This window comes from Aegilops tauschii, chromosome 3 (assembly GCF_002575655.3).
Source record: "Aegilops tauschii subsp. strangulata cultivar AL8/78 chromosome 3, Aet v6.0, whole genome shotgun sequence".
Lineage (NCBI taxonomy): Eukaryota > Viridiplantae > Streptophyta > Magnoliopsida > Poales > Poaceae > Aegilops > Aegilops tauschii.
The window spans coordinates 625,362,426-625,378,588 of NC_053037.3; the positions used below are offsets into that span (position 1 = coordinate 625,362,426).

At 43.0% G+C, this 16,163-nt stretch overlaps 3 protein-coding genes across 3 annotated transcripts; all 3 read right to left on the reverse strand.

Moving 5' to 3' along the window:
* Positions 1-2,407: 2,407 nt before the first annotated feature.
* Positions 2,408-3,036, reverse strand: LOC109758535 (uncharacterized). The gene has a single exon (XM_020317395.4). The coding sequence runs from the start codon at positions 2,970-2,972 to the stop codon at positions 2,616-2,618; it is 357 nt and encodes a 118-aa protein (XP_020172984.1). The 5' UTR covers positions 2,973-3,036; the 3' UTR covers positions 2,408-2,615.
* A 3,678-nt stretch (positions 3,037-6,714) lies between these two features.
* LOC109758528 (L10-interacting MYB domain-containing protein-like) lies at positions 6,715-7,662 on the reverse strand. The gene is made up of 3 exons (XM_020317389.1): positions 7,360-7,662; positions 7,184-7,271; positions 6,715-7,100 (listed from the first exon to the last, which is right to left on the reverse strand). Exons 1-3 carry the CDS (start codon positions 7,660-7,662, stop codon positions 6,715-6,717), a joined length of 777 nt encoding a protein of 258 aa, XP_020172978.1.
* A 6,453-nt stretch (positions 7,663-14,115) lies between these two features.
* Positions 14,116-15,159, reverse strand: LOC109758527 (uncharacterized). Its single transcript, XM_020317388.3, has one exon. It carries the CDS (start codon positions 15,157-15,159, stop codon positions 14,116-14,118), a length of 1,044 nt encoding a protein of 347 aa, XP_020172977.1.
* Between the last annotated feature and the right edge of the window lie 1,004 nt (positions 15,160-16,163).

Below are 16,163 nucleotides of genomic sequence, written 5' to 3' on the forward strand. Positions count from 1 at the left end.
ACTCTTAGGCAATGTTCAAAATATTGCTCTTGGGATGTAGGATTCAGTCAATTGACACCTAGTCGGTCCCTACCGATCACTGTTTTGTATTTCTTCTAGCACGTCACCTAGACTGACCCCTTTTGACCATGATCCTGGCCACCTTTTATCTTCAGTGTCACCTCTCATCTCCCTTGAATAGTTACTTTCTGTCACACCACACTTGTCTCTCCCTCCAACTAGTACATACATTTAAATTTACAAGCTTAAACATAGAACAAGCCCAATGTGTTGAAATAAATAAGCAATAAATAAACTCAAACATGTAAAATATCCATTTCTGAGCCTGGGCTCATCTGCACCCGGTGAATAGTAAATTCAAAATAATTACTAAAAAAATACTTTTCTTTTGTTTTAGGGCGTGAGGTTCGTGCCAAATTTCAGCTCATTCCAACAGTTGAGTAGCTCTCAACAAAAATAATAATCGGTTAGAACAATACACTATTTCTAGGACAACTGATTTGTATTGTTTATGAGAGTTACGCAGTTGTCCAAACGAGCCAAAACATGGCACTGACGTTACGCACTGAAACATCTTTCCTTGGATTTTTTTAAATTTTTTTTGTAGTATGTTATAGATTTTACTCTTCATGGCGGAGCAGATGAGCTCGGGAGCCAAATAGCCACACTCGAAACATGTCGCTTTCTTTTGGTGATATCTCCAAAACAAGCCTAATATGGCTGAAATTCGTTTTTTTCTAATCAATGATTATTTTTAAACTAGTAATTTTCTTAAAAGGAGAGAATTAATTTTTCTGAAGTTAAATCATTGTTTTCAATTGAGCGGAATATGTGTTTGAACTTGGTGAAGTAAGTTTTTTGAAATGAGTAACCCAGTGTTTTGAAATGAGTGGAGTCAACATTTTGAGATGAGTGATTGTTTTTTGAAAGGATATCTGCTATTTGAAGTGAGTGAAATCAATTTGTTTGAAATGCGTGATTTTTTAATTAACTAAAATCAGTATGATAAAATGAATGACATATGATATTTGAAATGAGTGAAATCAGTATTTCAAATTTGGTGAATTTATCTTTTTGAGGTAAGTGAAACCTGTTAGTTGAAATGAGTGAAATCAGTTATTTGAAATGACATAAATTGGTTTAAAATGAGTAATTGGTGGAAATTAAGTGTTTTGAAATGAGTGGAATATATTTTTGGAACAAGGGAAACCATTTTCCAAAAGAGTGAAATAGGCTTCTCAATAAAGCGAAATCAGATTTTCGAAACAACTAAAATCGGTATTTTCAAATGAGAGAAATCAACATAACATAGGCATCTATCTATCTGTCTATCTATCTATGTATTTATTATATATCAAAAGTAACTGATGGGTTACTTAGAAGCAAGAGAATTAGTTTTAAAAATCCATGTTAATTAGAAAATACTGGCCATTGATCTGGTGGGTCCTTCAAAATTATTATCATGTAACCGTTAGATACGCGCAACATATATATACCATTGTTGAAACCAACCATGAGTCCTTAACGTGTCGTATCTTTATTCATGGTCTCTCGCAGGAAAACACAAACTCTCTTTGGAAGGCCTCTTAAGCAAGGGGATCTATCCCAAAAGTCCATTGTATACAAAACTAGAGAAATATTTTTACATGATAATGTGCCATACCTGGTCTCTCGCAGGAAAACACAAACTCCCTTTTGAAGGCCTCTTAGGAGAGGGTATCTATCCCTAAAGCCTAAGTATAAAAAACTGGAGTATTCCCTCGGCCAGTGATCCGCTGCAGCCGGCCGTAAACTAGTGTAATGTATACCTGTCATGGGAGTGAAGCTCCGAGAGACCGTACATACACATAGTTTTACCTTTTTAGTTAAAATATGTTCAAAATATTACCGTTTTCGTCCAGCTTGCATGAAAACCGATTGTATTTGCATAAATTTTATCTTGTTTGCTGAAAAAAAGTTTGAAATATATGCGACTAGTATGGATGGCTGCCTTCCGCATCCGTGTCCGCAGACTGGTTTCCCCTATCCACGGATGGATGCGTGAGAAAATTTGCAGGTTGCCGTTAGAGATGCCCTAAAAGGCCACGGACGATTTCACTTAGCTGTTGGATCTTTCTCGTGGCACATCATAAAGTTTTGCAACTTTTCACCAATAATACTCGTACTGCGTATGAATCACGGAAGATTCAGATCAGAACATATCACTAGCAGATGCAAATGAGTAATTTCTAGCAAGTCAGCGGTGCTTAAGAATGAAGGACGTTCAAGGGAAAATGACACTATATTGTTTGGACTTTGGAGCTTAATAAATTTTCGAAAAGTGGAGCTTAATAAATAAGCATCAATATGATACAAACACCGCAACACGGCTAACTTCATGCATCCATGCTCAGACCAAGAAACCATCTCACACACCAATGCTTTCATTTATACATTAACTAATCAGATACGAACACGATGAGGCTAATGACATGATGACACGTATGACTCATACATGCATGCTCACGCAGCTAATCAAAGGACTTCTTATTACACTAACAGATGCGTGTAAATGAAATCAGGGACACACGTACAGCTACTACCACGTTTACATACGCGCTCGTGTCCCGGCCACCTCAAGGTATCACGCCGCCGCCGCCGCCTCCCCCTCCTCCACCTCCACCACCAGCACCGAAGCCACCGCCGAAACCACCGAACGGCCCGGCACCGGCACCAAAGCCACCGTGCGGGCCAAAGCCGGCGATGCCCCCGCCGAGAGGGCCACCGTTGACGGCACCGCCGAAGAGCCCGCCGTCACCACCATTGCTCCCAGCAAAGGCGGTCTTGGTTTCACCGAAACCAGAACCGTCTTGGCCGTTGCGACCGGCAGCAAGAGCAACAGTATCGCAGTCGTCGCGAGCAGGCATGCCCCTGCCCGCCACCGCCACCGCGAGGCACAGCAGGAGGGAGGCGATGCACCACCACTTGCTCATGGCTGGTTGGTCTCAGAGAGTTGGATGAGGCGAGTAACGCAGTGGCAGGGGGGTTTAAAGAGAGGACGACGACGAGATGGGCAGGTGCGAGCGCGTGACAGTAATTAAATGGTGGCAGCCGGCAAGCGGGTAGTTGTTGCCATGCATGGCGCAATAACTCGCAGATGAAGAAGTAGGTCCATCCGTCCATGGATTCAAAAGGTTGATGAGAAGTTATTGCGATGGAACGCAGGTGATTTGGTGCTGACACGATTTTACCCAGTGTTAGTTTTGACAGCCTAAAACGTGAACACTGTGCACGCTTTTCCCGATTACTAACCACTTGTAGAAACCAGCCAAAAGAGATTGTCGTCTGTTCTGTTCACCAGAGATGACTCGGTGCTTGTTCTGACTTCTCCCATGACGTGCAGTAACATGCAGTTAATATATGCGCAGCCTAAGGGTAACTGTAACCGATCCCCTATGCTGCGTTAGGGGGAGTAACGCACACCTAACCAAACTCCAATAGCCAATAGAGGAGGAAAAACTATCCACCAGGCCGTATCCCGCCTACATTTACTCCACCGTGCGGCGTTGGAGTAAAAATCCTTCACGTTATCTTCGCCTCCTCTGCCTCTCCTCCTCCCCCTCGGTGCCGCCGGCGCCTCCCCCCATTGTTCCCCACCAACCCCTCTCCTCCCAATGGCCGGGCGGTAGCCGGAGGTCCCCGCCGCCGATCCGCAGCGCGGATCCGCGCCACCACGCGAGCCGCGCATCCTCCTTCGTCAGATCCTCCTCAATCAGCCGCCGCCGCCACCGCCGCGACGATGCAGCTTCTCCGGCTTCCCCGACGTCCCTGCGCCGCGGCCGCCGCAGAGGGAGTGCCACGGCGTCCGGCAACGGTGGTGGGGGACTTGGGTGGCCGACATCCGGGACAGAGAAACCGGCCAATGATATTGGCTCGGGTCCTTTCACACGGCTGAACTCGCGGTGCTCGAGTACGACTGGTGGACCCTCTGAGTACCAGAGGAGAACGCTGGACGAAAGGGTAGTGGACGATGTTGTCGAGCTGAGCTTGCGTACTTGTGCCATAAGTTCCCGCAGTAGGCAAAACCCATATCAACGCAGTCCTATATGAGGCAGGCGATGGCGATGCTCGCCGACCGGTTCGAGAAGGCGACGTCCAAGACGTTGTGTTCCTCTGGTGTGTATGCTTGCGTTGAGAGTTGAGAGTTGAGACAAGTATCATGTGGACATGGCCGAGGAGTACATGGAACATGCCGCTGTACCTGGCTGCCGGCCTACGTAAGGTGCATCAGCTGGTCCAGCATGTGCATGTTGCCGATGATAGGTAGCGGCCGCGGTGTAAACGAAGCAAAGCTGTATGAGTCTAAACGAAGCAAAGCTGTATGAGTGTCCACTCATGTTGCCCCAAGTCTTTGCGTGATGCAGTAATAGCATGCCTGCAAAACTAACCAGTGCGATGCGCTGTACATACATATGTGCAGAAAGTCACTGGCAGCAACACAACTCTATATATATTCAGGTCCTGAAGCAAGTGCTCTGTGGTGTCAGCCAGTTTTGGAGCTTAACCTGCTTAGTAAGGGCCTGTTCGGTAGCTTCTCAACTCCAATAAATCCTCAAATCCAGCTTCTCTTTTCCATCGCCAGCTTCCGACCCAAGCGCTAGCGCTCAGAAATCCGTTCGGTGTCTCACCTCCAGGTTTCGATCGCCATAGATGGGCTGCCAGCCATCTTCAGTGGGATTCGGCCTTATTGGACATTGATGAGAGGCCGAAGTGAGCCCAAGATGGAGGCTGGATGGAAAGCCACGTGAGGCCCAGTTCCTAGGGGCTGAAAAGATGGCTAAAGGCCTAGTTTGGAGTGCCTGGAGGGCATTTTTCAGCCTAGTTCGCTGGCAGGCAGCGTTTTTTCTCCTTTTCCTCTGCTTTCTTTCTCTAACAGAGATGGCAAGATTCGCCGGGACAAAGAGTTTTCTGTGCGTTTTTGACAACCAGAGAACTATAAAGGGTAGTTTGCAATACTTTCTGTACATAAATTATAAATTATTAAACAGAAATGTATTTTCAATGAAAATATATATATGGCAACACATATCTTAAGGACCAAGACAGTCTGCACGTATTTCATATAACAAAGGGCACAATATTTGCATAAGTTTGCAAATCAAAAGTGGTACATGTTCCTAACATGTACTTCACCAACCTAGAGCAATGTCAGTAGCAAGTTGGTTCCTAAACAGATCCATGTCAACACCGTTTTCCTCCGAAGTTGATGTATCTGAAGCATTTGTCGGAACAGAAAATTTCCTATACCGTTCAGGAATTGTTGGCACATAATCCGGATCCCTATCACATCGAACAAAGTGGAGATCTGATTTGTCATGGAAGCGAACATAGTTGTGCAATGCCATAGTAGCAGCAACTATCATCTTTTGGGTTTCAATTGAGTAGCTTGGCATCTTCAAAAGTATTTGCCATTTCATCTTCCAAACTCCAAAGGTTCTCTCTATGCAATTGCGTTTGGATGAATGGATCTTGTTCAACTTCTCCTTAGGAGTATTCGGTGGTGCACCTCTTTGAAAATCAGGGACATGATACCTTTCTTCTTTGTAGGGTGCAAGATATCCAATTCTATTAGGATAGCCAGCGTCTACAAGGTAGTACTTGCCTAAATAACATAGAGAGTAATGAATGTAAGTTGTTGGATATATGAGATAACTTGCAACAAGTAAAAAAGCTCACCTTTTGGCGGATGGGGAAAGGTAGCCTTGTCCATATGCATTGCGGTATATAGCACAGTTGTGTCATGCATAGAACCAGGTTGACCAATAGAAGCATAAGTGAAATGCATATCAAAGTCACATATTGCCATCACATTCTGAGTTATTGCTCAGTTCTTCCGATGTACCTCACTTGTCCGGCCTCATGAATAGAAGCCCTAATGTGAGTCCCATCTATTGCACCAATGCAGTCTTTCAAGTGTGGATAAGACCTTCTGTCATTCAGAATCCTTGGATGTATGGTCCTAAAATTTGCGTCCTTAGGCTTGATGTAGTCAGCAGACATCTTCACGACACAAAGTAGTACCTCATGGAATTTGCGGTGGATTGTATCTGCGGAATGTTTGAAACGGTTTTGGGTTCTTCTATTTGATTCACACCCACCCAAGGTCCAAAGGAACATAGCAAGAGACTCATAACTACTAACAAACGGGGAATGGCCGAGCCCATACTTATCCTTCAACAAGTCATGAAGTTCAAAGAATACCATCGCCTTCATTCTCAGCATGGTGAATGTCTCTCCGGGTGTACCGATAGTCTCTTGCAACCATCCAAATCCACTCAAGATAGATGTCCTAGGATTGGCCTTCATCACCCAATTGTCACAATACTTCCCAAATATGGTTGATGCACTCAGATACATAATGTTCGTTTCTTGTGCATGGGCACGAATCATTCTTTTCTTCATTTCATAATAGTTTTCATCGTCACTTTCACTGTCCGATGACATCTGCACATACAAAGCCATTGAGTTAACAAACAATGGTTAGCATGGAGAACAAGAAATATGAAGACGAAACTCCACTTCATACATAAATATTATCCAACCAGTTATTACAAGCCATATAGGAAACAATTTGTTCAACTTAAAATATTGTTCAACCACTGACATAGTAAATAAAATGGTTCGGTAGCATAGGACATAAGCAACCATCACACATATGGCATAAACTGGGAACTACTAGTTCCCGTACTTGACGTTGAACTTCCTCTTTAGCCAACCCAAACGAGTGTGAACACTCATGCTCAGAAACATCTCCCTTTGCTCTCTCTTGATGAAAAGCTCAGAGGCAATGAAGTGCTCATCGCTGCCTTCTATTGCACCACAAGCAATTGCTTCCTTCATAACAGATGCAACAGAGGTGGTGTCATCGTGCTTAAAGAACGACTGAAATGACGAGTGTGATTCCTTACAAATGTCCCCGATCATTGTAATCTGCTCCTGCATCACTTGTGCGGTCTCGGGTTTCTTGTTTGTGTCACAAATGATCTTGCCATGCCTCTTATTAACCTTTGGTGTAATAGGAGATGGTGCCTCTTCGGGATCCTCCAACAGATCAACATCTTCTATTTGCTCAAGATTTATGGCACTTGATATTAGTGTAGTAGAAGTAGGGGGATGCCAGAAGTCGGATTCCAATGATCGGAACCGTCACATGTGATGTCTTCAAACATGATGCGCAAGTTCTCTTCATTGCGAAGTCCATGCTTCCTGAACTTGTAACAACCTGGAACGTCCTGTAAATATACAAACAAGATAACCTTTGTCAACAACATGTAATATGAAGAAAGATATGGTATGCACAACATGAGGATGAAAACTCACTATCTTTGCCTTCTTCCACCACTCAGCATCTTGTTTCACAATGTCGCGCTCTGTGTCCCATCCCGCTCCTGTCTCCTTCAACTTAAGTTTCTTGAATACACCATATTCACCTCTCAGTTTGTCCCATTTGTTCTTCAATTGATCATTCGTGTACTCCAACCCTGTTCTTATTTTGAATTGCCTCACCACCTCATCATATGCATTGGAGGTCAAGTGAGTATTTGGCTTATTTCCAGCTCTCACTTGCTTGACAAACAACTCGGTGATAATCCGAGTGTTTTCAATACTCCATTCGGCAACCATTTAACAACTCTATATAAAAGTCCATGTCACTTTGAGTGTGCTAATAAAATTGTATGCTCTCATATATATATATATATATATAGGGAAAATCCATCCTACCATCCGGTGGTAGTTACCCCACATGTCTCATATACTACCATATGGTACTATATATACTTTTGTTATTTTAAATATGTTCATATACTATATCTAAGCTATTTCAAAGCAAGTTACATGAAAAAATTGCATATGAGCCCATAGTTTTTGTTATATTTGTGAAATACGTACATATTTGTACTAAAAAAGAGCATACTCAAAAAATGGTATATACTACCTAAAAATTAGTATATATACTACCTAATCATTGTTATATACTACATACTACACATACATACTCTCGGTTTCGACAGATACTACATACAACATACAAAACGCAAGTGGTGGTAACTACCACTGCTTGTAGGAAATATTTGTAACTACCTAATCATTGTTATATACTACATACTACACACATATATATATATAGTGTTACTATTCATCACCCAGGGTGCAGAATAAGTTATTCTTCACCCGAGGTAATCTTACGATCATTTCATAATTAAATTACGTTTGGAATTCAAATAGTTACATTCTTATTGATTCACTACGTAAAATTTGGCATGAAAAATAAAAATATAGGGCATAAGACAAGAAATTTTGCAGTTTATGTGTATTTTACACTATGTTTTTACGTTTGTAATTTTATATAACATAAAATATTTTTTACGACGATTGTATTTTTTTTACGGTCTCTTTTTACGTCAGAAATAAGACAAAACTTACGAAACGTAAAATTATGGTGTATTGATGGTAAAATAAAGGGGGTGAAGAATAACTATTCCTCAACCAGGGTGACGAATAGTCAATCCCTATTTATAAAAATAAAGATTCATGTCATAAAAATAACTGTATGCTCTCATTTATAAACATATACAAAGACTATTTCATCTATAAATCTGTACGTATGTATGTGGAATATCTCATTTATAAACATATACAGAGTCTATTTCATCTATAATTCTGTACAGGGCCTATTTCATTTATAAATCTAAAAATCATAGCTCTCATCTATAAATTTGTACATCTATAAATGTGAACCAAATTATATCTCTCGTCTACAAATATGTATGCTCTCATTCAGAAAAGTTCATCTCATTTACAAAAGATTGTGCATCTAGACATCCAAAAATCTGGACCAAATGGCCTATAACTCAATGTAAAATGAACTGAATGGAGAGTGGTGAGGTTGCACATCTGCACGAGCTCACCTTGAGCTTCTCGAGCGGCGAGGGCGAGGCAGAGGAGCAGCGTCGCCGACGGCGGGGGTGCCGGCTGCTGTCAGGTGGGGGCGGAATGGGGCGAGCTTGAAGGAGTCGCGAGCGTGACGAAGAAGGGCTGCTCGAGGACGAGAACTTCTTCGGGGTGGGGTCGAGGTTGCCGGACGAAGTTGACCAGCGAGGATGCGGCGGCGGGATGTCCGGCGGCTAGGGTTGGACTAGCCGGTGGGGATACGGGAGGAGGAGAATGGGGATCGAGATGTATCGAGACTTCTCCAGCCTATCTATCGAACATGTATGTCACTTGGCGGTGGCACATCCTCGTAATAAAAGTGAACTCCAGCTTTTGCGTTTTCTGGGATCTTCAAATGAGCAGCTCCCGGTTTTTGCACATACCCAGGCCACACATCCCAGAAGCTAGCTTCGTGGAGCCAGGGTGTTCGGGCCAGCTCTGCTCCTGGATTCGGGGAAGCTGGGAGTTGGGGAGCTGCCGAACAGGCCCTAAGAACCCATAGCTTAAGGATCTCCATGAAAATATGGGTATAAGCATCGGTTGTAAATTCACGTGATGATCTAAGAACTGGCGGTCATGTAAGAAAATTTTATTTCTACCAATATGATCTCGGCAATTTTCTGGTCGATAACCATCCATCCGTGTCGCCGTACCTACTCCATGCATCTGTGTCGGTCCGTACTCGTCCGACACCGCCACGCGCCAACAACTACACCACGTCGACTCGAGTGTGCACTTGAATACCACCACCAAGGCACCAACAACAATGCCCCTTCTTCTTAATTTTCTTTTCCTTTTTCCTATACTTGTTACTCGAGGGTGTTCATATTGAACTTCTTTGTGATTTTGTATGTTTATCAAAATTGAACTAGATAATAGGGTGCATCTACGTGATTTTGGATGTTTACCTAAGTAATTGTGTGATCGCTTCGGTTGGCAAAAGAATTTTTTCTAGGTGCTCTTAGAATGATTATTGTTATATATGCTGTATGACTTGCATGGCTTAATTGGGCACGTTTGTGTTCCACCCAAATGCATGTGTATGTACATGTTCATTGAGGTCGAAAGATAATTATCGAATTTGAAATTTATTTTCTTCAAAGCCATGCCTGAACTTGCGTCCCAAAGAACCGTACCATCAATTGATCCATCATTTTTATCATCAGCAATGTTTGTCCCGCGATATGGTTCTTCGATTTGGTCAACAACTGATTCATTACGACTACATGGCTCCTTGAGCCGGCCAACCCTAATTCATTTTGACTGACGTTTTCTCCGTATTGAAGCACAGACGTTGTCAAGCATATCTTACCTTCAAATTTTTTCTATATTTTGATACAGACATGTTACTTATCTATGTTTATGCTAGCAGATATGTTAGGTAAAGTTGCTGAAAGAAAGTAAAATAATTATACATTCTCCAAGTTTGACAAAGGATTCCTACATACAAATTAAGTGTTTTTTTTCACATTTCCATAGGAGCCGTAGTTTTTCAAGGTGTCATATACATCTCAGTCAAGTAAAATTAAGTTGCTCAAAGAAAGATAATGTAACACAAGTGTGCAAGTTTGACAAAGTTTTCCCTTCATTCTTGAATCTAGCTATTTTTATTCCTTTTAGTGGAACTATATGGTAGCCTAGGGATGGCGAAAATAACATTACTTTCACAAGTTGTTGGAGATGAGAGTAACCTTATTTATGACGTTTATTAGAGTTGGATAAAAAGAAGTCACACAGTGGCACACAAAGTGGATTTTGTGAAATGAGCAACATCTAACATTTCTCGCGAAATTTGAAAACACACTAATTTCTCACCCGTTGCAACGCATGGGCGCATGTGCTAGTTGGAAATAATGTGTTATTATATTTCACATTAGGGTATCCATTAGTCAATTATTCATGGCGGTCCTTTTAGTTTGTAGGTTGATAAGCATGAAGCAATGCTACCGCGTCGGGTGAGAACCAATTTCATGTGATGCATAATATTGGTGTAAGATTCTATAAATTTCTTTGATTGAATGTGCAGATATATGTGATTATTTATTCCTTGTCATGGCCTTTTCTTTTATGTAGCTATTATTTTGCTATTAATATATGCATCCGGCCCTAACATTAAAAGGTTGAAGAGTTGCTCATGCTTATCTAATTATATATCATAATGAATTGAAGTCGTTAAGTAAACATGGGAATATTTCACCTTTCTTCCATGAAGTTGAGACTTGAATACGACAAACGTGAGAGTAGCCCCGCCCCCACCCACCCCGAGGCCACCGCCTCGTCATGCATAGAACCTCCACCCAACCAGGGGAGCAAACGAGGCCTCCCTGCCACCCTCACTGGCGGCCACATAGGCTCTTCCGGTGGATGCCCTCGTGCCGACGAGAAGAAGAGGGTTGGAGAAGTGTACCGGAATGCAAAATCCTAATCGCCCTTGAATGGCATGCAGAGAGTGATGCGAGGGCTAATCGCATGATAGCTATCAATTTTTTCTCTATGCTATCGTTGATCTTGCGCCATATCCTCATGTCAGTAATATGTAGTCAAGCTGGTAAAAAGGACAATTTTTAGCTTCTAAGAAGGTAAGTTTTGTTTCTTGTATGAAGGTAGCGCGAGGATTTGTAGAGATTAATTCGAAGAGGTCATTGGCACACTTAGGAGGTTGGCCTTGGCCACGTAGTACATTCCAAGTGCAGAAATGACAACTAGTTTGTGTGAGACAAAATTTGTGTGCACCAGGACATGAGAGGATAGTTAATTCAATGATATGGTAGATTAGCCAACACATGGCAAAGGACATTCCAATTCTTACAGTAAAAGGGAGGTCACTAAATGACCGATTGGGTAAGGATGGGCGATCCAAAGGGTACATGTACCTACTTAGCGAGACAGGGGGAGTCAAATATGAGTTGTTCCATTGGCATGGTTCACTGGCTGTTTGTTAGGCAATAATGTTCTTGTGCTGTCGGATGTCATGTTGGGCCTAACGTTTGTATGGTCCAAAGGACCATATTTGGGTGAATAAGAACGAATTAACAGGTAAGATTATGATTCCCCTAAAAAGGAAAGATAATGAGTAACAGAAGAACACGAAAGATTGTGCATAGATATTTGTATAATATCTATACCTACCAGTGAGACCTGCGCATTTGCGCATCTTGATTTTATATTTATTATTTGTTGTTGCATTCATCTTGATATAGATAATATGAACAACATTTACATCTCGGGAAAATATTATTAGATTTTGGCGCAAATTCAATTCCTTTTTGTATTAAGTTGCTGGCAACTACAATGATGTGTGATGGTGAAGGACAAAAGCGATCGTGGTATGCGCCCGATAATGCAAAACAAGTATCTCCCGTACTATCCTTCAGCTTTCGATCTTCCAGTCCTTCTCATCCCTTGATTTTGTTTACAAAGATTTTTTGGAATTTTAGAGAAAATCTAAACATTTATTTCTTATACCATATCATACCTGATCCATATGCTCGATGTCTTCTCATATTACTCCAATTCACTATCTCGCCTTCCAATGTAAATCAATGTAACTATCATTGAGTGTTGCCAAGATTTGTGAAATGTTCTCTCACTCACCCTCGTCATAACTTGTTATTCTCTGGTGGTGCACATGTCGTTGTTTTCTCTTACAGTAGTTTGTCTATAGAATGTTATCCTATTTAATTTTTCTGCATTAGTCAATAATATACATAAAAATTATAGAAGAAACATTGTAGCCAGAATGTGCAGCTTTCTAAAAACACAATCAGATTTATGAAAAAATATTCAGTATATGATACTTTATATATATACACGAGTGAATCATTTTCTTTATCCTCATCATAAAAGATTTATCTATGATGTACTTTACAAAAGATAAAAAAACTCATATTATCTTTATCCACAGCTTGATAAAACTGCATGTATATAATTATTATCATAAATTGACATATTTGTTGGATTTTTTATGTTTATGATTGGTTGACGATCTTTGCATCTGCCCCTCTGACAGTTTTGTCGATCTTTGTGGCCGTTTCGCTATGTAGTTGGCGAATGTTTTTTTCTCTGGAGTTTTTTCCTTGGGTAATGCTGCCTTCCTATTACGGTTGACCTTCCGGAGTTTCTATAGACCTCATGCAAAATTATGTACTCCCTCCATTTCTTTTTACTCTGAATATGAGCTTTGTCTCAAGTCAAACTCTTCAATGTTTGACTAACTTTTATACACTTACAGTACTCCCTCCATAGTACTCCTAGTTGACTTTCATACGTGCAAGCATCACGGGCCTGTATAATTTTTTAGGCATGCTGCACTGTAGCTGTCTTAGACGTTTGGGCGTCTTGGTTCATGCAGTGTGTTTTATCGGCGGCCGTGGTACGGGCGAGAGTTTCATGTTGCATGTCCGTATCTATTTGCGGTGTGTGTCCAGGTCGGTATGAATATGTGTCACGTGATTCTCGGCATGTTTTTTTTAGTCGGGATGCTTCACATATTTGTAAGTGTATTCTAATTTTTTTTACTTTTTGCACGTGTATTCTATACGAATTTTGAATTTGCTAAAACATGTCCCATGCGGTTTTTGCACGTGTATTCTTTATAATTTGAATGATTTGAAGATTGCTCACCACGCCTGCCGCGAGGTTTGCACGTGTATTCTTGTTTGCATATACATATGTCATATGGCATGTACCTCCTCTGACGTGAATTGTTTGTACAAAATATAGTTGTATGTAACCTTTGAATCTTTTAAATCTCAGCCGCTTAAAAAACATGATAAACGTTGTCAAAATTGTAGATGATGTGAATGCATGTGATGGCTCCTTTGTCCCTTGTTTTAGTAATAATATACGCAGTAATTAATACATAGATGTATCCAGCACAGATCGACCTTTGTATTTCATTACATTCCAGCCAGCATCATATCGGTGCAATACAGATTACAGCCCATTAATTATGATATGCATGGTAAGGAAAGGAAATGACCAAATAAAAATATTGATGAAATATTTAATTTCGTCCAAATCCAGGGTAGACGCACAGCATATACCAAAGATTGACGCGACGACTACATTTCAAAACAAAAAAGAGATTGACGCCGAGACTCAAATAGAAGATGCACTGGCTCGGGCTCTGACTGGGTTTGGATCTCAGTACGGGAAGCCGGCGTTCGGTTGATGGAGCCCCTGCTGCACCGTCTCCATCCCGGCAGGGAACTCCGGAGGCGGCAGCATCACATTAAGCCATTGGTCTATCTCCATCTCTATCCCTGCGTCGAACCCCGGCGGCTTAGGCATCGTCATCTGCACCTGCTCCATATCCATCCCGGCGGCCAGCCCCGGCGGCGGAGGAATCGTCATCTGCATCTGCTGCTCCATATCCAGCCCGCCGGCCAACCCCGGCGGCAGAGGCATCACCATCTGCTGCATATCCATCCCGGCCTGGAGCCCCTGCTCCTGTGGCGGAGGCACCAGAAACTGGAAGTCCGTCCCGTCGTTGGCGCTGCCGCTGCTGCTACCGAACTCGAACATGCTGCCACCGAAGATCTGGGGCGGCGGCGGCGGGGCCACCTCCGCCATGCGGCTCACGTCGAACTGAAACGCCTCGAGGAGAACCTGGTTGGCGCGGTCGGAGACGACGTCCTTGACCTGCATCAGGGCGGCAAAGAAGGCCGCCATGTCCCCGTCCCCCATGTCGCGCGCCTTCGGGTCGAACCAAGCCGCAATCTGGTCGCCCGCGGCGCGCTCCTTGGCCATGGCCTCCTCGTTGCGCTTGGCCCGCTTCTTCACGTCGACCAGCTCCGTGCGTAGCTCGTCGAACTCCTCGTGCAGCTTCTGCAGCTTCTTGTCTTCGTCGGCAGCGCCCTCCGCCGCGCCCTCCCCCGCGCTCTCTCCCGCCAGCAAGCGGTCGTCGGCCGTGCTCTCCTCCCTCGCGCCAACCCCCGCACCCTCCGCCGGCAGGAAACGTTCCACGACGGAGTCGATGGAGGGGTGGCCGAAGGAGAAGACGTTGCCGCCGGGCGAGAAGGCGAGGGCGGCCACCTGGGCGCCGGTGAGGACCGCCAGATCGCTGGCCTTGGTGAAGAACCCCCTGCGGCGCTTGGAGTAGCTGATGTGCCGGGCATCCTTCTGCTCGATCCGGCGGATGACGGTCTTTTTCCGGCCGCTGCCACCTCTCCGGTTGGGCGGCGCCATTGCTCGCTTGCTCGGTGGCTAGGCTCAGAGAAAGGGAGGAAGAGGAGTGGCTGTGGGTGTGGCTTCGTCTCGGGGTCGAGGGGTTTATATAGGAGAGGAATCGCTTCGCTGGGCTACGTACATTAAAACTCGTGATAGGCAATGAGATACGATTCGGTATGCGCTGAGCTGTATACATTAAACTCACGCGTCAAACGATAACTACAGACACCGTATTATTTAGAAACTATTCCTTCGCACCCAAAAGCAAGCGTTCCTTTTCTTTTTTCTTTTTTGAGGATTAAAAGCAAGCGTTCCTCAAAAAAAGGATAACTAAGTAACCATGCAAAAAAAAGAAAAAGGATAACTACGTACTCCGTGACGTACATTAGTAACTATTCCTTCGCACGTGGTTCAATCGATCGGGACATGACAACAAAATGTCCATGCATATATTGTTTGCCGCACAAAAGCTAGCATTCCTAACAATGTACAGTTGGGATTCTAAAAAAAAACAATGTAGTTGGGACATAATTCATCTTTTTCCGGGGCACATTTGTTACAAGACAAAATATAAATATGCATGCCTCCGATCACCATAAAAAAATGGCATACTCGGCGGCACGTCTACGTGCTCGCCACATCAATCACCCTCATGTATATGTTAGCGGGATATTTCCCATTAATTATTTCCTATTTGTCTAGGTGAACACTTTCAAATATATTAAAACAATTACACTATGCTAAATGTTTGGCTATGTGAAAACAAACCGAGGTGATGAATCACTTTTTATATTGTTATAAATGAAGCACCGGAACAACGCGATTGCATACATGCATCCAGATTGAACATCCAGATCATCACCTAGATGCATGATGCATATAACAAGAGATGGCACAGTAGCACTGTCATGTTATGGCAAAATAATTGGAGACCATTCTCAAAGTTAAATTTCCTGAGTTGTGCTCTTCTGCTATTCAAGAAGTCTTTATCACACAAGTCTGCCGGCAATAACAAAAATTGA